At 35.5% G+C, this 23,464-nt stretch overlaps 1 protein-coding gene across 46 annotated transcripts in view; it reads right to left on the bottom strand.

Annotated features, from left to right (window-relative positions):
* Nucleotides 1–23,464, bottom strand: part of PTPRD (protein tyrosine phosphatase receptor type D) — a 1,147,190-nt gene that overhangs the window by 254,992 nt on the left and 868,734 nt on the right. For all 46 annotated transcript variants that reach the window (XM_050328659.1, XM_050328661.1, XM_050328660.1 and 43 more), the window contains one exon: nucleotides 9,153–9,320. In XM_050328659.1, the coding sequence (XP_050184616.1) occupies nucleotides 9,153–9,237 (85 nt within the window). In that variant the 5' untranslated portion in view covers nucleotides 9,238–9,320. The remainder of the gene's footprint in view (nucleotides 1–9,152; nucleotides 9,321–23,464) is intronic.

A 23,464-nucleotide genomic window follows, 5' to 3' on the forward strand; every position in this document is an offset into this window, starting at 1 on the left:
TTATACATATGAGTCTCCAAACTACCTGTTTTTACTGTACTGTTTCTAGAAGTCTATAATTCTAAGTAAAATGCAAATAATCAATCTAAGAGAATCATGTTCAGTTAACTTATAATTTTAATAAATTCTTTAGGAACAAATTTATCTTTAATCAGTATATTGCAAATTATTTTAAAGTAATTTAAATTAGTTCTTTATAAGATACTTAATTTTAAAAGTAACTATACACTGTTCATATTTTAAATGAAAACCTTATCCATTTCATCTTAAAAGCTGGATTTTGGAGTAGATAAAATGTCATCTTCCTGAGATGATGTAGGATCTTTCTGAGTTGCAGTTTACCTCTAATGTTTTAGGATGCATACATCTTTAGATGCTACAACCTTTAAGTCACTTTCATCAGACCACAGATATTGAAAAAGGTCAGTGAACATGTTACACTTCTTAATACGAACAGTATGTCTGAAGATGAAGGTTTATAAAAAAGAAGAAAAAAAGTAACTAGGATTTCCCATTAATGTACTTCACCTGTGAACTGTAAAGCATCAGAAGGCATCCTGTAAAATAATTCTAATCCTTGTGACTCCTGCCCCACAGCAACACACACACACACACACACACACACACACACACACACACACACACAGAGCTGACATATATGTGTTCTCTGCCAACTGTAACAGCCATATTGTCATTTTCCAAAATAACAAAATGCATTTGCTTAAATGCTTACCATAGCTTTTTATTTCACTTCCTAGCTTTCAATTATACCAAATTGTGATATAATTGTGATATAGTGAGATACACGAATTTCCAAATCAGCTTTTCTGGAAAAAATACAGTGTGGCTAAACAGTAGTGAACAATTCCTGTTTATTATATATTTCTGAGTCTAAGACCATAAAGCAAATGCCTTATTAGGACACACTAAGTCTTTGTAGTCTGCCACCACTCTCCAGCAGTGTCAAGAGAAGGTGCTATCTGGGCATATTAGCCTGGGCAATTTTTGAGGTCCATTCTCTTCATATGCCTAAGCATATTAAAGCTGGAATTCCTATTTGCTCTTTTACTACTAATTTACGGATCTATTGCACATGGACTTTTTAAGTTCTTTAAAACTATAGACACTGCCTGCCTCCACAAAACTCAAGAGTAAATTCTGTCTTTTACTGCTTTTAATCAGTCTTCTATTAAATTCCCCAAACACCACAGTTCTATTATTATGGGTGGTGGATACTCTGTTTTCACTCTATTCTCTACCCTCAGAATTTTGCAGAACTCAGCCATAATCCCCACAACCCACCTATGTAATCATTTCTTGAAAATGGAAGAGTCTCAGCATTCTCAGTCCCTTCTCACATGGTAGCTGTTCCATCCCCTGGACCATTTTAGTTATTACTGTAGGCATCTCATCTCATTCAGTTCTGTTTTCTTGAGGTAAGTATATCAGACTGTATTCTAGTATGAAAGAGATGGGTACACTAACGTTTATATGATTTCCAGTAATCTCCTCTCCCTTAGTCCCTCAGATAAAATTACTCATAGATTTAATACTAGTTCTGTCTTTAACATTAAAAAAGAAAAAAAAAAACCACCAACAACAAACCTCCCTGAATTCTCCTTGTCACTTCTGTAATGAGCCTAGAACCTTGTTTACTGTCTATAAAATGCACCAAATCTGAATCTGAGAATATTCAGATATATAGCAGCAAACTGACATTTAAGGACTGTCTTACAGTAGTTACAATGTAATTGTGCCAAACCAGCTAGTAGATTACCATTAAATTCTCCTCAGATTTATTAAGCAAAATCATCTATTGCAACCTCTGTTTTCTCAGAAGAAAATATATGTCTATCAGCTGAAATAAGCCTTCAGTTTTATAAACAAACTTATTACCAAAGATGATAAAGCATTTTTCTAATCCTGAATCCATGTTTTTCTCTTCCTTGTATTTTCTCCAGTTTGACACCAAACATTTTAGAATGAGAAACCAGGACTAGATTTATACTGCATTATTATCCTCACTATGACCATATATGAAGGCTTGTCTTTCTAATCCCATTTATCCTACCCTTGTTTTTCAATCAAAAGATGTTAGACCCTACAGTCTCATCTAAACACAAGGAACTTTTTTTCCTCAAAAAATCCAGTTTATTTTCAGACTAATTACATTTAAAGATACTACTCTCTTTCTTGTTGTTAAAATGCATGCTGTTTTACTAGAACAGGAGACCAACTGACTACTTCTGTTTTTAATCCAGACATCACCTACCAGCGTTCTCAACAATTATTTTATAGATTTTTCTGAAGCATATGTGAAATCACTGGAGGAGAAAGATGACCCAGGTGGAACTGTCCTGGAAATGCCCATACCTCATTAACCCTCACTGCCAGAATAAATTTTGTGTTGTTTCTGCCTCCTTCCCAATTGAATGTGCCAAAATAAAATCAACAGCAGTGGAAGCTCTCTTCCATCCATATGTTGCTACTGAAATAGAAAGCACAATGAGCTTTACAAACTAGTTTAAAAATCAGCTCTTAAGCAGGCACTGGAACAAAAACTTTATCCCCTTAAGTTTCACAGATACATTTACGGGAAGAATTTCTATCCCAACATTATACATTTTAAACTTCTTTTGAATTTTATTCCTGAAAACAGCCTTGCTGGGAAAAGGCCCTCAAAATTTATTTTTTGTAAGGAAATTGAGAATGTGGTATGCATTGTGAAATTCTGTTATTTGCTACTATTTCGCACAGCGAGACCATGTCCAAAGTGTTTACAGTCATATCCCAGAATTTCTTGTGAACTGAAATGACCATATGGGCACACATTTTTGTTTCTCCTTGTATAAGTAATTTCAAATGTTAATTGTCTTTTATCAATATATTCAATTATACAACGTGAACTCTGTAATCATCAACTGATATAATTCTACACTCATTTCTCTTGTAACACGCACCCTACAGTTTTGTGTGATTCAGTGAAAGCCACAGGAGCAATCTGCACACAACTTTAAATGTTTAAAAGTATTTTATAGCAATTTGAAGTCAAGATGTAACTTTATGCTTCACATTACTACCTTTAGAAAGAAGCAGTCAAATTAATTTATTTTGCACCAACAAAAATTAATTTAAAAAACTGTGCATATTCACAAAAATTTGAAAGGATTAAATTAAAAATTATTTACGTAACTGTTTTGAACAAATATTGCTTCAAGTAGACACTACATAAGACAGAAAGACCCTATACAGCAGTTACTTTGGGAGAAGGGAGTTGCTGAAAGACAGGGTGGACAACAGCAAATGGTGACCTTCCTACCTATATTCAGATATTTATAATTTGCTAAGGACGTCAGAAATTCCCTACTGAAAAAGATGCTGCTACTCAAGATTGTATCTCCATTTCAGCCAGTGAGGGTTAAACCTCAGACAGGGGGTAAAAATACTTTGAACCACCACAGCAGTTATTCTACTGTGCGAATATAACCTAAAAAAATCTAAAATCTTTATACTGCTGTTTCTCCTTTTCCCCTAAGAATTTCCCTATATCAAGACTATGATATGTACTTCTAGTAAACTTTTCAAGTATATAGACACGTTCTTAAGCAATCCAGCAGGCACACTGGAGCTCAGTGCCAATTCTGACACAGGAATATTAATGACCCACATTCCTTTATCTGCCAGTGGTCATTACTAGTGCTGCATACAGAGTGAGATAACTATCCATATTGTAGTTTCTTCAGAAACACTTTCTGTTAAAAGACAACATTAATCTAAATAATGTGGGTTTGTCCAACTCTATAAGGCCATTAAAATACAGTTCCCTTGTCTAGATTTCTTGGTGTCTGGAAAGATTGGAGAGTCTGGATTTCCTGACCCTATTTTATATATGCTCCAGAAAATTCAAAAAATGTAAGGCTTTCATACTTAGGGGAACTTTACTGCCTCTACAGTCACCTACAAGTGAAACTGCCAGGGTTTAAAGGCTTCTCAGAACTCCAGAGCCCAGAAACCATCTCTGTTGAGTGCTCTGGTTTTGGGAGGTAGGGGCCCTCAACTACCTAAATTAAAAACAGCTGTGAAAGAGGTACAGCAGCAATCTTCAAAGCCGCAGAGATGACCAAAGACCACTCTGCAGTTTTTTGTCAAAACCCTGTTAATTCTGACTCTACACTTTACAAAAAACACATAAATCTTTTGTTCGTATTACATTCAAAATGTTTGGTTATGTACAGATCACATTTTTAAAACTATGTAAATTTAACAATTTTGTTCCTGAAGCAGCTCACAATTTTGCTATTAATAATTTACAGCAAGTTAAACAGATTTGGTGGTAGTTATGGCTACTCTAAGAATGAAATAAATAAAATTTTCTTCACTGTAAGAACTTGAAAAATAAGGGTTCGATAAACCCTGGTTTATGCAAAAAGCTGTATTACCTGTAGTTTCTGCAACTAGCTCAGTATGTTTGGAGTTATCACATAATGTTTTCGCTTTCCCTGATTCTTCATCCCAACTATCACATTTTTTCCAAAGGTTTCACTTTGCTGCAGAGCAAAATGAATACATCTAGAATGGTTTGGTATAACTAGCTGTCCCACTTTTCCCTAAAACTAAAACTTTTGAGAACTGATGGGTAATCTACTTGACATATGTTAATATTATATTTAACAAGTGCAATATAAAATTACTCCTACAGTAGTATATACTAATTTTCATCAAATCAACTGAAAAATGTCCTAAGGTTGAAATGAAGAGAGTATATAAAAAATCCTTAAAATAAAACAACATATAACAAAATCAGAAGCATTTTTTTTCCCCCACAAAAAATGTTCCATATTTCAACTCTCCTGCATACATCTCCATTATTGAAAGAAGGAGTAGTGTAAACAAAGGGATGCATCTTAAATAAAATGTAAAAAAATACTGACAAAGACCAGAAACATTTGATATTTGGATTTTTCTTGCTACTGACCATAATTGAATGCAATAATTGAAATTATCTGTTCAAAGATGTTGGAGTTTAAATATAAATCTAATATGAAACAAATTTAGTCCTAGTTACCAAAGGCACATGTATGAAAAGAGTAAATAACACCCACACTGGGTTTGCCTGCATGTAGTGTTTTTGAAGCTTTTCTGCAATAGCGGGTTGTGGGTTTTTTTGTGTAAACCATGTATGCCCACTTGCAAGACTTACTATAATCTCCTTCTGTAAGTTAATTACTTTGAAAAATCTGCCCAGGGTAGTTTAGGGTTGTAGACAACTGCTCAGAAACAAAATTTCAATCTGGACTGCATGGATGTGTTTCAGCTTGCTGAAGAACACAAAAAATTTTTAAAGGGAAAGAGTGGCAACAGCAGGAAAAAACACAGGTGTTCCTTAAAAAGTAAAATGAAAAACAACAAGTGGAAAAACAAAAAACATAGAGGAAATATTGGTTTTACCTATACTAAAATACTGTCTTTAGATACTATTTCAATAAGAATTTGTCTTGACCACCCCAACATCTGTTATCTGCAATCACTGTCCTGTCAGAACTATTTTAGCCCTTCATGATCATGGAGTAGAGAAAACAGTATGATGGTAACTGAAACATAGGCATTAGCAGACAGAAAGAAAACTAAGAATTATTCACATTTTAAACAGTTGGGAATGGAAGCAATATACAACAAATGTATTGTTTATGGTTAGCCCTTGTATAGTATATGTATATGTATATATGGTTTGCCCTTGTAGGGTCAACTGCAAACACTTCTGCTGAAGGAAGAAAGAATTGTCGCTTCTCTTCTAAAACAGCATCTCAAAAAAAATATCAAAAGAAAAATATCAGAGACAAAGCTACGCAATCAAGAATGAAGAAAAAGCATTAAATAGAGAAAATGACTGGAATGCAGCAAAGAATTTTGAAATGCTAGTAACCAGGTCCTTCTCAGCCTGGAAAAGGAATAGGATGCACAAAAATGAACTTAATTACTAAAGAACAGGAGGTTTATCTGCAGAAAAGTATTTTATTCTATTAATACAAATTAGACTCCTAATTTTCAAAACTAGGATACTAGGAAAGACCAGGAGTAACCTTTTCAGAAGTATTTTCTATTTCATATATTTCTTTGAGCTCAGTGATTAACTTGATATTTGGCAAAGTCATAAAGAGATAATAGTATACCATATTAGATAGTTTGAAAAGAAATAGTCATCTACGAGTCTCTGAAACATATATGCTTCTTGTTATCAAACAGATGTACCTGCAGAAAGTTACTCTTCTGCTAGTTCACTTAGAAAATATGAAAAAAACATACTTTTCTTGTGATAAACAAAACTACATTACTAATATCTCAGCAGTGGTGAAGCATTGCCTTAACACGGTTGCCATCTACACCACTGAGAACAAGGCACCCAAAGAAAAATACTGTAAACTAGCAGACTGCAGTTCTACAGAAAAGAAGACAAACATTTTCTTTCTGCAGCTAAAGCATGCTTTCCTCCTTCTTAATGTGCACAGAAGCTTCAAATACCAAATATAAAAGAAGGCTCTAAAACATCACGATTCTTGAGATTTTTCACTTCTTATCCTTACAAGTAAGAATTCATATTGCTAACAACAAAAGATAAGAGAGCTAAGGTAATTTTAGCACCTTTCAATTTAGCTCACTTTGCTCAGTCAAGCATAAGTTTAGTTTCCAGATAAACAGTAAGAATCAAATATTGTTTACACACATAAAGTGGTACAGTGCAATCATCTAGTCCACCAGAGAAATTTGACTTCCATCCTGTATCCCTTGAAGAAGTGGCCACAGGAGAGTTTTTTAGCCCATGCCAACACATTTCAGAGGTCTTTCACAAAACACAGATACCTCATTCCCTCCCTCAACTGTTAAGGTTGTATGTAAATACAAAAGTTCCTCTTCAACAGCATTAAGCCAGCTTGTTACTTGGATCCCACTCACAGTGATTTCACAGTGAGATTGGAAGAATATGGGCTCCTTACTCATTTGCAATTACTCTAGAAAGTGTACAATGCAGTCTCAATGTCATGATATATACCCTTTCTTCTGCAGTACCTTGATGTTAGCAACAGAAAAATTATGAGAAAAAAAAAAGAAAAAGGAAGGCATGGCCTTTAAATGGTGACAGAGAAAAAAGCTGACAACTATTTTGTTCCCTTTTTCTCACTTTCTCTGCCCTCCCCTCCACCCCCTAAAAGGAAGTAACGTGGTCCTGCCACTCTTTGTGAAGAAGTTCAAGAAGAGCACTTGACCAAAGTAGGGTCTGGGACCCTTTTGGAAAGAGCTGTACAAAGAGGAGCAAAAGTATCTGCAGGAGTGGAGGGTAGATCAACTCCAGCACAGCAGGAATTTTTCTTCAAGTGAGAGGGGCTAATCATGGAAGAAGACACTTCTTATTGTATTTCTACGCAAAGAAGGCTCATGGATGCTGTCCTATCTCTCACCCAGGCCATAAAATAAATATGTCTGTGGAGATTCAGCATATCTTCCAAATAAGGTATGGTGTGTGACTCTACTGTGACTCTCAAAGAAAATGGTAAAATAGAAAAACATTAATTTACAACTCGCAATTAAAATACAATATTAAGTGGAGTCACTTAAACACATATATGACACACAATTTAATTTGTACCATATAATGTATAACACTTATACAAGTGTTATATAATTATCTATACAAGTGTTTATCTATATCTATACAAGTGTATATAATTATCTAAGTAATTTAAAAGTCTGTGCATATTAAATTTTCAGAATCATAGTCTCATTCTGAGAGTAATGCTCACAAAAGATGATCTCTGTGCATCTTACAACTTTTAAAATAGGTGGAATACAACAACTGCAAAACCATCCAACATATGGGCCCACTTCCCAATTAATTATTTGTTGGCTAAAGTGTTAAAATGTCCTTGGCTTCACCTTAGACACAATCATCCCAGCTGGTCATTATCTATCTGGAAAGGGGCCAAAGAATCTCAGCTGTCAGTACTCAAAAAACATGTATGTTTTGTCTTTTTTTCCCCTCATTTACTTCACTTTCATATAGCAACACTTAAGGAAGGATTATTCTGCATGAAAAGAGAAAGATTTTGTATCTATTTATTGCTGTAACTCACTACACCCGGAGTGCAGGCAATAAGTGGAGTGATCAGGAACTCTGCAATACACATTTACTGAGAACTGATTCACTCAACCTTACTATTTCTTTTATTCTATGTTTTTACTTAACACGTGTGTGGTAAAACACAGAAGTCTTCTAAAGACAGAGCTGGAACAAAGTTATCAATTGATCATGTATCTGCATACAGTCAGGAAGATTCAGTAGGAAAATACCCCTCAAACAAATGAATGTTAACAGTCAGTTTGTAGCAAACCCAACAGTCAACTTGCAGTAAACCTGCAGATCAACAGGTGGAAAGCAAATGGCTTTTCACATTTGCACATTACTTCTGCAAGAAGCCACAGGACAGCTGAGAGAAGGAGCACATGTAAACAAGTCAGACCTAATGATTTCCTAATTAAAAAGAAGATATTATCTCCCCATTAATAGATAAACTAATTGACCAAAATCCAACAGTTTCCCCTCAGTACAAGTAAACATAGGTGTCTTTCCTCACTGAACTGTCACATGTTTAGGTCAGCCACTAAGTCGTCAGTTCTGCTTGATTTATTTGGATACTGTACTCTGTGACAGCTGTCGGAAATAATACATTAGAACAGCTGTTGTGGCAGTTACAAAGGAACTGGAATTTTAATTGGACTGGATATTAATTGGGAGTGGGATTTTTTTTAACCAAAGTAAAGAAACAGTTATTCAAAGAATGGCAGATGTCTGTAAGGTATTTGACCAATGTCTGGTAATCAGGGTTGGTCTTTGTTTTGACTATGTAACTTTGTGGCAATGGTCTCCACCATCTTAGTATGAGCCATCAGATGCTTAAGAAAAGGGGAATTAAGAAGAAAAATAGTACAGAAGTTGCATTAACAATCCTTTCAAACACTGTTGTGATCTAGAGAGGACCTCACAGTTTTTTAATAATTACTCAAAAAGAAACTCATTCCTAGACTCTTAGTAACCACCAGCTGAAAACAAAACTATTCATCATGGACAAATACTAAGCCCAAATGAATAATAAGCTTACTTTCAGCATCAGCATACAGTAGCAAGCACAGGAGCACCACCATTGGCCTGACTATGTGCATCATCCGACAGCTTGGCACCAGCATGCTTTGGCAGCCTTGTTCTCACTGGCTTAGAAGCCACTGTGAGTCTGTCCGGTCTGAAATTTCAGATGAAGTATTTTCAGAGCCTGTGAAAAGATAAAAATAGAATTAGAAAGAATAGGACAGAGTTTTTTGTGTTTGTTTTTTTTTTTTTTAAGGTATTCGCACTTCAAGGCAATAAAATTTTAAAAGACAAAAGGGTAAGGCAAAAGGAAAAAGTAACACAATCCATTTCAGGCTACTAGCATATACAAGATTCAAGGTACAGTATATCTTAGCACTGTTCCAAAGTATTTCTCAGTGCACCTTTACCACCATAATCAAGCATCTGTCACATCCTGATTCTTTAGTTGTATTCAACAGCACCTTTTGAACCACAGGAACTGATTGTGTTGATGAAGTTTAAGTATAATTCATTACTGGAATACTCATGTTGCAAGAAGGGAATAAAAGTGGATTAAAGATCCATAATAAATCCACATGCAAGGAGACCACTGGGAGTTGATGCCCTCGCATCTGGTAAGAATAACATAGCAAAATCTGCTTCATGAGGTGTTACTAGCATATTGCATAGTTCAACAACTTTCACCAGTTAAAATTCCTGTCATGATTTCCTTAATTATGCCTAATAGAAAAACAGAAATCCAGCACTGAATAAAGAGCTGATATTCCAATTCAACTCATTTCATTTATTATGATGCACAATTGAATATGATATACTGGCAGCACTACAACTCAAGCACCTGACTGGAAAAAACAGTGTCTCATTCCTGTCCAAATTTGCGTCACTAACAGAAATTAAGGAATATAAAAGTATTATCCTCCCCTCAGACAGGTAATACTAGACATATCCCTAAGCAGCTTGACATTGTCACTAAAATAGGATGAAATGCAATCATACCTTCTGAAGGATCTGAAACATAAAAGCTTTGTCAAATTTGATACTACCTTCTTCATCACTACACAAGTGGTTTCCATGCAGTAAAGACAAAAAGCAAAAAGGCAGGGAAAAAAGTATACTAATTATCATTCCACTAAATAGATCTCACAGATTTGTGGGTGGCATAAAGAGCCCATCTTCAGTACAGTGCAATGCTCAAAAGAATTTACTCAAGGAAGAAAAGACATGAGCAGCTGGTAGAAATCTATGCCCGTTATGAATCTCTTTTGTAAAACTATCATTTGAATCAGCTACTGTCATCAAAAAATATCAGTCTAAGAAATCTTCATAGCAAAATGCTAAAGGCACCAGCTCCCCCCTTTCATTGCTACCATCTTCATGCCAGCATTTCAAATGACAGCAAAGTCCATGAGACACCAGTCCTGTCGGACTCAATTTGTGTCTGTGCAGGCTCTGTATCAGAGCCAACTGCTACATAATGATTCCAATGCTATCACAAAGATGCAGTTCTATTAAGTGTACTTTCAAGGAAGAGGTGATTTTGATGATGCTTCTTCTAGACTGCAGGAGTTACAGCAGAGCCCCGAGCTATCTCTTTTGTGAACCAAATTATCTTTTCATTAGCACACAAACACACTAGCTGATGTGTGAAGGTGGATGGAACTAAGTACTCCCCAACTCCTTTTAGGGGAGGAAGAGGAGAGGAAATAACACTGCTAATTAAAAAGAGGAGCAGAGAAGGGGACAAAAATGGTGACCACAGAGGTACTTGTTTTGTACATCATTTTAATGGACCACTGGAGATTATTTTCATACATTTCAAGACCCCTACCAAAATAGTAAATGTAGTGTCTAACAGAAAAAATATTACTGTCTGGAAAAAGCAAGAATTTGAAAAGTCTCATGATCCTCATATGTGAATATGCATTTATCCCCTAAGAGCAGCAAATGAAGGGATGTCTCACAAAACCTGGCAACTAAAAGGTTGAGAAGAAAAAGGAAAGATGTTTTTTTAATAAAAAAACCATTCCATTGTCTCATTCTAAATGCACATATAAACACTTGGGAATACTGCATTCATCGTCTCTGTTTTGAAGGTAATATTCATTATTAGTAAGATCATAAAAATGAAAGCCCTCAATACTTTATTTCTTTGATGCTTCTGATTGTCATGGCTTTAGCTAACCCGATAAACGCACTGAAGTTTCCAGGAGACCCTTTGCTGATTGTTTTCCCTCTTTACCTGCTTAGGCCTCCACAGCAAACTTCTAGTATTTTAGGTCAAATAAACAGAAGCACCTGAATAAAGATGGAAGGTGAGTAATTTTTCTTTCAAGTGAGTTGAAGATACACTGTTAATGGAGGCATGCAGATGACGAGCTGATAACACTAGAAAGAAGCAAACCAAGAGACATTCAGGTGCTATCAAGGTTCTCCACACTGCCTCAGCTTTACTTATAAAAAAACCCCAACCTTTCGACAGGGATCCTACTACTGACAAGTGCATAAATATTGACAATAATAATCATGTTGCATGTAGGTCTGTACTTGGCTTATTCGTGAAAACCGACATGGAGATGCAATTCCTTACAAGGACTAAATGCAATTATCAAGACAATTATCAACTCTCAAATCAAACCACCTTAATAGTTCCAAAGTGAAATGCTCTTCTAAAGCATTATTAATTATTAAATTACATAATTCCTTCTCCTTTCTCTTTCCTTCTAACCCCAGTGGTTACTACATTCAGTGTGTGGTACCAAAGACAGTGAAAACACAAACAGCATTTGCAGCACTTGGTTATACTAGCCTTATCATCAGAGGACCAATACTTGCAGAATTAATGAAGAGTGAGGTACTCTATCAACAGACCCTGTTAAGACATTCACACTGTATCAGTGCAGAAAGATGGTGCTTCTCCTTGGTAGGAGATCACAATGGCTACAAAGAGATCAACAGTTATTTGAAAAAAAAAACCAAAAACCACTCTTTGTGAAGCTTTAATAAAAGCTGTTCTAATTTTAGGACAAGTACTGCATAAGTGCTGTATTAAATAATCAAAAATTACTCTTTCAATATCTCTAAAAGAGTTATCTATGAAACTAGGTAGTATATCTAACAACAACATGTAAGTAAGTAAGAGGATAGATTTTTCCTGATTAGTGTTATCTATTAATAGGATCAGTAAAAGTGCAGATGTGCAGCTTCCCAGTGTTCAGTGCAGACACAAAAAAAATTCTTCTCAGTACGAGCAGAGCAGATGATAGTACCTGGGCATGGGTACATGCAACAATTATCCTCAAAGGAATCAACTGGGTTAATGAAACATCTGAACACCAAAATGCTTCCCTGCTGTCTACGTTAGTAGCAAAAATAATCTTTTAGGTCCTATCACAGTACTCAGGAGATGGTCCTTCCTTCAAGATAGGTATAGGAAATGCACACCTAGAAGCAAATCTTAGAACCAAAAGAAAAAGTCAAAAAAGAGTAAATATTGATTTTATTTTTCTGCTTGCTTTTCCATGCCTGCACATGTATTTAAATGCTTGATAAGGCAGAAATTCAGCACAGCAGACAAGAGGTCTCAGGAAAGACACAAACAAAAAAGAACTCATAGCAGAGGTAGGGATGCACATGGGAAAAAAAAAAAAAAAAACAAACAGTGATTTGTTTTTTGGATATTTTGGAAAAAAAAGACATTTTGAAGGTATGAGAGCTCATTTATTCTCTTACACAAACAGGATTTCTTGATCAACTTTTCTGAAGTTTTGAATTTTTCAGAGAACAGATTTTAATTCATGGCCATCTCTGTTTAGACCCAAGTTTTTTCCTTAGAAAGCCCCTGTATTTTCCCTTCTATTTAAAAACAAAACCAAACACAAACAAACAAACAAACAACATGCAAAGCATTTCTCTAAGAATACCTGGCAACAAACATTAGAAGAGAAGACTGCACTGAAATCTGTTTCTACATTTCATTCATCCCACCCACAACCCTAAATTACATCCATGCCCAAGCCACAGATTTCTAATACTATAAAAGTGCAAGCGAAGAGATACAAAAAACAAATTAAAAATATTACTGGAACTAGTCATGGAAGAAGTGCAAATACTTCATATATTTGCATATCAACAAAGATCCCTCCTTAAAGAAGAAAATAGACAGAGTTCATGGACAAATCTTGGCTGCAAAAACCTGACTGACAGCTGAATTATTACTAAAAAGAATAGGAAATAAGGCATAAAATTAATGTTCATAAGCTCTTTAATCAAAATCAATTCAGAAATACCTCTGGGTAAAACAGTATCTTTTAAAGAGAATTAAATGTATTTTCCAAAGCAATGAGGGCAACTCTCAGACGTTCAACATTTTGCTTGCTCTTTTATCAATTAAACATGATAAAAGTTTTCATAGTTGACCTTCTCGAAAAATTTCATGTTTCATTATGTTTATATTCTTTAAAAAGCCAAAATGCAAACACACAATGAAGGAAACTTTAGAGAAAGCTATGTTGAGTGTTCCAAAGTTTAGTCTTATCAATCTCTGGATAACAATCCACTGTTAATGTTCTTCTATCATTCCTGAATTTCCCTGCTACAGTTATTCCAGTATGAGTCAACACCCATCCTAGAAGAGTAAGTTTCTGACTTCATGCAGGCCTTTGAACTACATCACTATAAAAGCACAAATGAGCTGCAGTGATAGGTAGACTATTGCTTATATTAAACAACTTAATATATCTGATTCTACATTGTAATTCTATTTCGGACTTCAACAAGGATTCTTCTGTTACACGCAAAATAGAAAATGGATTTTCAATAACCAGAGAAATAAATGAAACTTTTTAGTGAATAAATCAACTCAATGAAAGCAAAGTACCTTAAAAGAACACCACTGGGATGTTTTTCTCATGTAGGGAGCTGTTTTAAAGTTCACATTTATTTATGAAAATAGTCATGTTTATATGTAATCTTAAACCACACACAGAAAACCCTGCCTAGCCTGATCTTTAAACAGCTTCAGTCACATTCTAAATCATGAATTAAAATACCCATCTGTAAGTTGACATGTATCTCAATGCTTAGTCACTGCTGCCATCTTAGTCACTTCCGCAGGTCCTAAGAACTTTTCTCATTCATGGTGCAGAAACAACTCATTAGAACATTGTAAACTTCTTAACTTTGTGCCTCCCAAATACTGGCTTGAGAAAAAAGCATTATGCTGGTAGTGGTTGAAGTCCTGAGCTGGAAATAGCCTTGCTATGTGACAAAAGCATTCAATGTATCTGTCAATAGATATTAAGGAATATCTTGTTAAGAATCTATTGTAATAATTTAAACCATGTTACAAAGCCACAGGTGACAGGTTACATGGACAAATGAAACATCTTCTACCAAGACTGACTTCTTGCCTGAAACACAAACTCTGCCAATGGCCCAGTCTTGGCTCCTGTAAATTACTTAACTATGGTTACACTGCAGTAGTTCATCTCCAACTTTGCCCATATGAGAAACTAAAGAAAGTAAACTCTATTCTCACACTTGTTAAAAAAAGACAGGAAGACAGACAAAAAGACAGAGAAACAGAAAGGGAGGAAAGAACAGCAACTTAAAAAAAGAGCTAAAATAAATACTTGGCTAATCTGTGTTATTATACTTTCTTCAACCACAGAAGAGAAACAGGGTTAATTCCATAGTAAGGTGTGTAGAATTACCAGGTCACTAGTGGTATCCCCCAGAGATCAGTACTGGGTCGGTCCTATTCAGTATCTTTCATGATGATATGGATGAGAAGTTTGAGCCTACCCTTAGTGAAGGGTAAGACAACACCAAGTTAGGTGCAGCTGTGGATCCACTGGAGTGTAGGAAGGCTCTGCAGAGTGATCTGGACAGACTGCATTGATGGGTCAGGAACAACGTCATGACATTCAACAAAGCCAAGTTCCAGGTCCCACACTTTGGCCACAATAACCGTAGGCAGCAGTACAGGTTGGGGGCAGAGTAGTTGGAAAGCTGCCCAGTGAGAAAGGACCTGGAGGTGCTGGTCAGCAGCAGCTGAACATGGGTAGCAGTGTGTCCAAGTGGCCAAGAATGCCAATGGCATCCTGGCCTGCATCAGCAATAGTGTGGCCAGCAGGATTAGGGAAGCGATTGTTCCCCTGTAGTCAACACTGGTGAGGCCACATCTCACATCCTGTGTTCAGTTTTGGGTCCCTCACTCCAAGTAGGACCCTAAGTGCTGGAGTGAGTCCAGAGAAGGCCAACAAAGGGCCTGGAGCACGAGTCCTGTGAAGAGCAGCTGAGGGAGCGGGGGTTGTTTAGCCTAGAGAAAAGGAGACTCTGAGGTGACCTTACCACTCTCTGAACCTACCTCAGAGGAGATTCAGGGGGTTGGTCTCTTCTCCCAAGTGAAAAATGATAGGATAAGAGGAAACTCTCTTGAGCTGTGCCAGGGAAGGTATAATATGAAAAGTATAAGTCTAATGAGTATAATAGGAAAAATTTCTTCACTGGAAGAGTAGCTAAGCACTTCAACAGTCTGCCCTGGGAAGTGGTCGATTTGCCAATCCTAGAGATATTTAAAAGACATGAAGACAATGTGCTTAGGAACGCAGTTGCATGGTGGACCTAGTTCTACATTAACGGTTGCACTCAAAGTTCTTTTCCAACACAAATTGTTCTAGATTCTATGATTCTATAAATTGTTTGCCTCAAAAATCTGTCTTAAGAGTAATACAATGACTATGTTTATGTAAAAACATTTACAGACTGATTTTTGTCTTAGTTGTTTGTTTCAAAATAACAAAAAATGGGTATCTGTCATAGTTTGTTGAAGTCTCCTTTGGCTGTCTGCTACATGAACAACACTAGAGCTATCACCTCTTAGGAAAGGCTAAACCTATGAGCATGTGAGCCACATACTAAAACACTCACAGAACCAATGTGCCATATGCCACACACTCATCAGATATTACCAGGAAAAGAGGCTCCAAAACCAGTGTACAAGCAGATGCTCTCAGCAGTCTCATGAAAAAGCACAACTAGTAAGAGCAGCTACATTGTACCATGAGCATGGGACAGTGGTTACTGTCAGAGGTAGCATCTTTTAGCGGGCTTGCTTCCTCCCACGGCTAGGTACTTGGATGACCTAGCAATGAAAATGATTCTACAGCTCCACTGCTATACACATGACATAGATTATATCTAAAGAGCCAACCTATTTTCAGAAAAATTTTGCCTTTTCAGTGTTTTTCAGCAGGAAATATACAAAAAATTCAGGTTATGCCTCGTCTTTAGGATCAGGCACAGTTGAAACATACTGGATATTGCAGATACTAAAATAAAGGTAGAAATCTATTTGCAAGTTTGAAGCTAACAGGTCAAATCTGACTTCAATATTGCCATTCATCTTTTCTCTCTTCTCTGTAATTTTTTCTTTTATGGCTTTTCTTTTTCCTTTTCACTTTATAGTTTTGTTTCAATACTATCCAATATACTTGTTGGCTAATCAGATTGAAGCATGACTGACTGAGACAGTGAATTTGCAGTACACACAGGACAGTAACACAGCTGAAGCTAGTTTAGCCTGACTGCACTTTATTATAATGTTGCTGATGGCAATACAATTGTATTAGAGGAAGAGATGGAGAGCTGAAATGGTTATTTTTCAAAAGTAGTTGGCATTATAAAATTATTTGATAATAAAGTACAAAAACTCCCTGAAGCAGTAGCAGCACTATGCATTTCCCATATTAAGATACGGTATAACTGTTCGTGGTTGTCCACAGGTCTTTTGGAAAAGAGATGAGAACTACAAATTATCTTTGTAACGCACACTACTTTTTACTACATCGAAGAAGTAGTAAATGTGATCTTCTAAACTCTAAAAAAAAGAGTTAAATATCATCAAGAACTTACATATATTTTACTGATGGATTTTTCCTTATTAAGAAAGTGCCACTTGGCACACTTTTAGACACCAAAGTAATGCCATAATGTTGACAAGCCAGTTTTGTTACCAAATAAAATCATAAAACTATCAGAAGGACCAGACAGCATGGTTCATAACATATTTTCCTTTGCAGACCTCATTACTACAGATTTATCTGTAATTAGTAGAAATGAGTGACTCAGTATGACCAATTAAAGTGGCACTTCAGGTGTTTCCTAGAACCTATACCACAAACCCCTTCAAATGTAAAGTGAGAAGCAGAAAGAATATATTCCCACAGACTTCTTGTATTTGATCTGGTGAAAGCAAACTGAGATTGACAAAAGATTTCTAATGTGAAAGCTATTACTAAACATTAAACAACCTAACAATCTGAGATTGCACAAAACATTTGTTAGTACACATATACTCTTTTCTCATTTTTGATTTTAATATATTCTCTGTGCTTGCAAGAGCTCTCATTCACATTGTTTTGCCCAGGCAACTTGGTACTCAAATGTCTTAGTTACAATAATGTGATACTAAAAAGAAATCCCTCTTAGACCTATGATTCATCCTCTTACAACTCTATTATAGAGTACCATAATAGATTCAAATGCATTATGTATATTCCATATATTCTTCACTGTCCTTCTCAGGAAACATTTCAGCAAGAATTTTTCAAATTTAAGTCCTGCAACAGCTTCCTAAGCTTCTTTTTTGGGCTACTGCTATTAAAGAAAAACTAGCTGTGACCTTACTCTTACAAACATGCTGGTCTTAGCAACAAGCTGATAATTTCTAACCCAATTTTTAATTGCATGCTGACATTGTGTAACCTTCAGCTTCTTTTGCAGCATCTTTTTTGCCACTTTTCAGTAAGAAGGTGAGAATATGCACTGCTACCAAAATGAAAACAATTTTTATAAAGGATATGAGAAAAATTAAATCCAATCTCTACTGTATACAGGTATGGAAATACCTTTGTAACATATATACTATACATATCAGTAGTACATTGTGGCATGGACAGGGTATGCATGTCCTCCACAATATTATAGAGGTGTGCCATATTTAGCAAAAATTGTTTTCCTACCCATATAGTGGAGCACTTTCATCCTGCTAAAAAACTTCCTACACACTATTGACTTATATATATACTCAATTACCTCTCTCATTACTTATCAACATGACACAATTTCTGAAACAGGCAATCTGTTATATCTTCCTTCTCAAATTAGCAAGACAAATCAGAGAAAAAATATTACTCAAGATTAAACTGGTGAAATAACTACACTGCAGTCACTACTGATACTTTGTCTTCTAAATGAACAGTCAAAAATCTTAAGAAAGAAACGGACTGAAGATATGACACTAGAGGAATATTATTATCCTATATTTGTTTGCCACCTTTGATAAAAAATACATAGTTGAGAAAACACAAACAATGGTGGTTTCGATTATAGCTCTCTGTCATTCAAATTTTGAGTATTTTTTATGATCTGAGCTTTAGAAGGAATAAAAAAAAAGAAAATATACATGTAAGAAAAACTAATGCATTTAATGACCAGCAAAGCCCAACAAGTTTAAGAACATACATGCACACATACACAGTTACAAAAAGGACTGATTTGCAGAGTTCAAATTTTCATCAAAAGGTAGAAGAGACAACCTATCTGCTTTTTAGATATTTGCCTCATATGCAAAGACTTCCAGGACTTCTACTTTTCCCCTCTGCCTTCTTCTTTTTCATTTGTATAATTTATATATGGAAAGTAGTAGCTTGTAAACATACTGCAATGAGATTCAAATTAAATAAAGACCCTAATCTTCAACTACACAATATTTCTAATTAGTCATGATGAAATTAAATTAAGGAAAAATGAAAGTAGAGAACTAGATTTATTACTAATGAAACTCAGGAAATATTTAGTCTAATGAAATATTAAAGAGTTCATATAAGTGTCTATCAAAAAACATTTTAGAATTTTACTCTCATGCTCTATACCAGATAACAAAGTACAAAATACTGATACCTTGGAGTTTTGATGTTTTGATTTTTTAATTTTTGTAGATCTTAGAAGTAGTTATGTAGTAAATGTAGATTTTAGCGTAGCAGCATATCATCCCTTTACCACAACAGCTCAAACCCCTGTTACCCATTCCCATATCAATTCCCTAAATTTCACAGCCTGTTTAGTGTCTTTTTCAAGGTAGAATTGTAGAAGAACACCCTAACCCTACGGAACAAGATACAGCCGTAAACCCAACAACCTTCAGGCCTAGAATTCTGGAAGGTCTCCAAGGACATTACGTGCTCTTAGGAAGATGAAGAAGATGAAGACGAAGACGAAGATGAAGATGAAGATGAAGATGAAGATGAAGATGAAGATGAAGATGAAGATGAAGATGAAGAAGAAGGGGTCCCAAAACACCCCCAGACCCAATTTCCAAGAAGCGTGGCGGGGGGCAGAACCTGAGTGGTGGCTGGACGGGGATTGGGTGAAAATCATTATAAAAACTGTGAATATCTGTATTTCGGGAGTGCACGTTGGGGGTATTCCAGAAAACCTGGGGGCTCATTAAAGCTTTTGTATCCTTATCTTATCTCCTACCTTATTTGGCTTGGAGTCCTTTTTTTCCCCATAGCCATTTAGGCAACATACCATATGCTAACATTACAGAAGCACACAGTAACCTTAAGCCTTCAGTCGCACTAAAGTATTTCAAGACTTTTAAAGACTCAGCTTACAATAATTTTCTTTTAGAACATAAAATAAAATTATTTAAAATACTTGGAGAAAATGTGCCATATAATTTTATTGACTTGTGTATATTAGCATCATCAGCATCCATGTTACCACAACATCATTTTCCAAACACAGGTAGATAAAAGTTACATTCCTCCCTTCTCCAGAAAGATGTTACCCATGTAGCAGATACTCAAACTCCATGAAGCACAATGTTGTGTGGGTGTCAGTCTTTTGCGGAAATCACAAAGTTGTGCACATTACACTACAACAGAGGGCTGTAAATGGCAGTGGTTAGTCAGTCGAGGCTCAAATATTTCTCCTGGAGGGTTTTCATTATCCCACAGAGATAAAACCTCTATAATACATTTTAGAGAATGCTTCAAATTTTGATACATTAATTAATTTAAAAACAAAACCTAAAACCTAATCAAGAAAGACAATTCCTGTTTTGGTTTCCTTTACTCCCAGTCATTAGTTTTGCCTAAGAATCTGCCTAGATGCATGAAAACATTTCTCTTTGTTCTTTTTTGTTTGTTTGTTTATTTGTTAATGAATGTATTCTGCTTATTTATACTGATAACAAGGTATCTATTTTTTCAATACATCTAAAGTCTAGAAGATGAGCCCGAGGTTCCACATGGAACACTGCAAGGCACCTGTGGGAGTTTCATCTTTCACAACAGAAATGCTTGAGCAACAATTGCAACCCAGTAAAGTTTCTGCAGCATTTCTATTATACCCGTTACATCTTGGGGTCTGTGTGCTCTCCCAGGAGTATTGTTCTGGATTGATTAGCATCTTTATAATGAAATGCTCGATTACAGCTTTGAAATAGATAATTATAAAGGGAGTGTGTATTTTCCAGTTAGGGATTTTGTTTTGATATTTTTTAATTATCAGTGCATGAAAGGCAGATATAGAAGTTCTGACTGCACTGCCACCTCTTTGGAAAGAAACTGTGTTTTGTTGCTCTCACTGTGCATAAGTTAAATTGAATTGCTAGTTATGACTGGTATGGGAGTTTTATTTTCAGCCGTCAGGGTGTGCAGCCAGCTGTAACCAATTTTTCAATATTTTGAAAAACCTCATTTGAAGTATACAGATGCAAATGACTTTGGGACCTTGTCGTTAGTCAACAGAAACCTTTTTCAAAACACTTTCCAACCATACTTCACTGTAAAAACAAAACAAAACAAACAAAAACTCTCCCTGTGAACAATATGGATATTCTGCTTAAGTTTAGTAGTATATGTAAAAAAATTTTTGCAGCATGTCTAAGTTTGGGCTAATGTTTCAGACTCTGTCTTAAGTATAACAGCCTCTTAATGTCATTAAAACCAATTTCTGCCAAGAAAAGCAACTCACTTTTTCCTGATATTTAACTGCAACTGAGGGGGCGGCGAAAGTGTTTTCAATTTCAGTGGTCAAAAGTCAGGGAAAAAAAACTATACATATTTCCTTTCCTTAGTGCTCTGCATATTGCAGCAAGCCATCAATTTTAAAAGAGGTTTTCTGCTGAAGAAACTTATTCAGCTGTTAAGTCGATATGTTAGTTTGTATGGCTTACTGACCTCAGGTGCTAGGAGTGCAGGAGAATTGACAGGAGAATGATGAATTTATTTATTTATAAATTGGAATAACAGAAACAATTGGATTAAATGAAAAAAGAAGACAGGGATGTATTCCAAGCAATCTCTAACCTTGATTACCAGAATCACAATTCCTCAGCCTTAATCTCTTCATTCAAAAGACTGACCACCGCTGCCAGCCCAAGGTTAAAGATGCTTGTTTAGACAGATACAGGAGTGGAAGAAAGTAGGTATTTTTTGTACCTTAAATTAAATAGAATCTAGAATATAAAATCAAAAAAGGTGGTCTTGTTTAGGCATCTGTAGATGAGTCTATCATGTTTTTTTTGAACTCCACAATGTGCAGCCTGTTACCTTACCCTACATTAGAAATTTTACATCAAAGTAATTTCCTAGTTATTATCCCTGCAGAACCCAGGACTATTCCACAGATCATGTCACTACTGCATCTTATTTTTTTAACGACTCTGGAACCAAAACCAAAATATTTTGATTCAAACATTACTTTTATTTTTTTTTCAAGTCAGCTCCTGTAAGTATCAAATAAATATGAATCACTATTTTTACATTTTAACTAATGCACTTCTTTTTTTCTCTCTTTTTAGCATAATCTTTAGCCCAGGATATAAACAGCGCAGCTACATTAATTTAATCATGTCACGACTACTGTACTACCACAGAGATGCTTCCACATCAAACAATTTTATCTGAAATGGTGTAATGGTAATGGAAGCACCAAATTTCCAGTCCAAACTTCCACCAATATTTGTGTCAGAGACCGCTTGGGATCTAGAATAAAGATACATACTTATTTATTAATGTACCAAAAGTTACAATGAATTTTGGAGGATGGCTTTAATTTATCTACAAAGAGTTCACTTTACACCTTGTCAGTGGATTCAACAATGTACTGGAATGTGTTGGTGTAATCAATTGTTTTATATTTTCTGTAATCAACTTGTTCATTTTCTCTATAAAGTTGCCTTTATTTAGTTGAGATCTTGAATAAGCACATCTACACAATAGTCCAAACAGTCATCTGATTTAGAATTGCATCTAGTATCCAGCAACAGATAAATCCTAACTGAAATGTAACTCTTTCTGAAATGAGTTCAAATAAATGTTCTGCTGGGTTTTTTTTAAATCTCTTCCAATAGGCAAAGTGAAGTAATGTATCATGAACAAATTGATTACAATAATTCCTGCAATCCTGACTCTCACATAGAATGTATTGGTATTCTGTATTATTACTCACCTTTTCATTTTTTAAAACATTATTTAAATTACTTCAACAATTCTATTATATTTTCAATGTTCTACAGCTTTGTTATTACAGAGGTATAATAAAAAAATAATATGCTGACAACTGTTTTGCTTCACATTTTGTTTCCTCTTAAGTAGACTTTTAACTACATAATCATTGCTATCATCCTCAGTGATTCCTATCTTGCTTCACAGTGATACCCAAGAGACCTTAGACACTGAAATCCCTCAGAAATTAGGCACATTTAAAAATGTATTGTAGAAAAGAGGAGATGGAGGACTGTGAGTTTATGTTGGAAGTAATGTCTGTGTTAGAGAGCACACAGAGCAAGTATGATACTTTTCTGTAGAAACATTCAACTGCACACACATACAGCTGTGTCTACTCCTATGCCATCACTTTGCAGCTAATCTGTAGAAGTGATGAGTTATGGCTTACTAATGAATGGATCTGCAATCATGAGCAAACAGAAAATACATAAATACTCCTAAAAAGGGTTCTTTCCTGACTTAGTATCATAGATAGACCCTAATCCTAACTGAATCTAAGATACTCAATATTCCACTTAGTCACAGCAAGGTCAGTAAACATTAAAACAAATTTCTATGTTTAAGTACCTGAGGTAAATGGATTGATTCCACCACTGCCTCAAAGGAGGTGAGTTCTCTCATTTCTAAGTGATGTTTGCAGCTCTTCAGAAAAAGCCCATCTTTAAGCAAGGCCAATGAGGACATCCTACTAAGCACTAGTCACTTCCTTTGAAAATGGATCTGTAAGAGAATTCTTATTTCC

The sequence above is a fragment of the Myiozetetes cayanensis genome, unplaced genomic scaffold (assembly GCF_022539395.1).
Source record: "Myiozetetes cayanensis isolate MyiCay16 unplaced genomic scaffold, myiCay2020 scf4, whole genome shotgun sequence".
Lineage (NCBI taxonomy): Eukaryota > Metazoa > Chordata > Aves > Passeriformes > Tyrannidae > Myiozetetes > Myiozetetes cayanensis.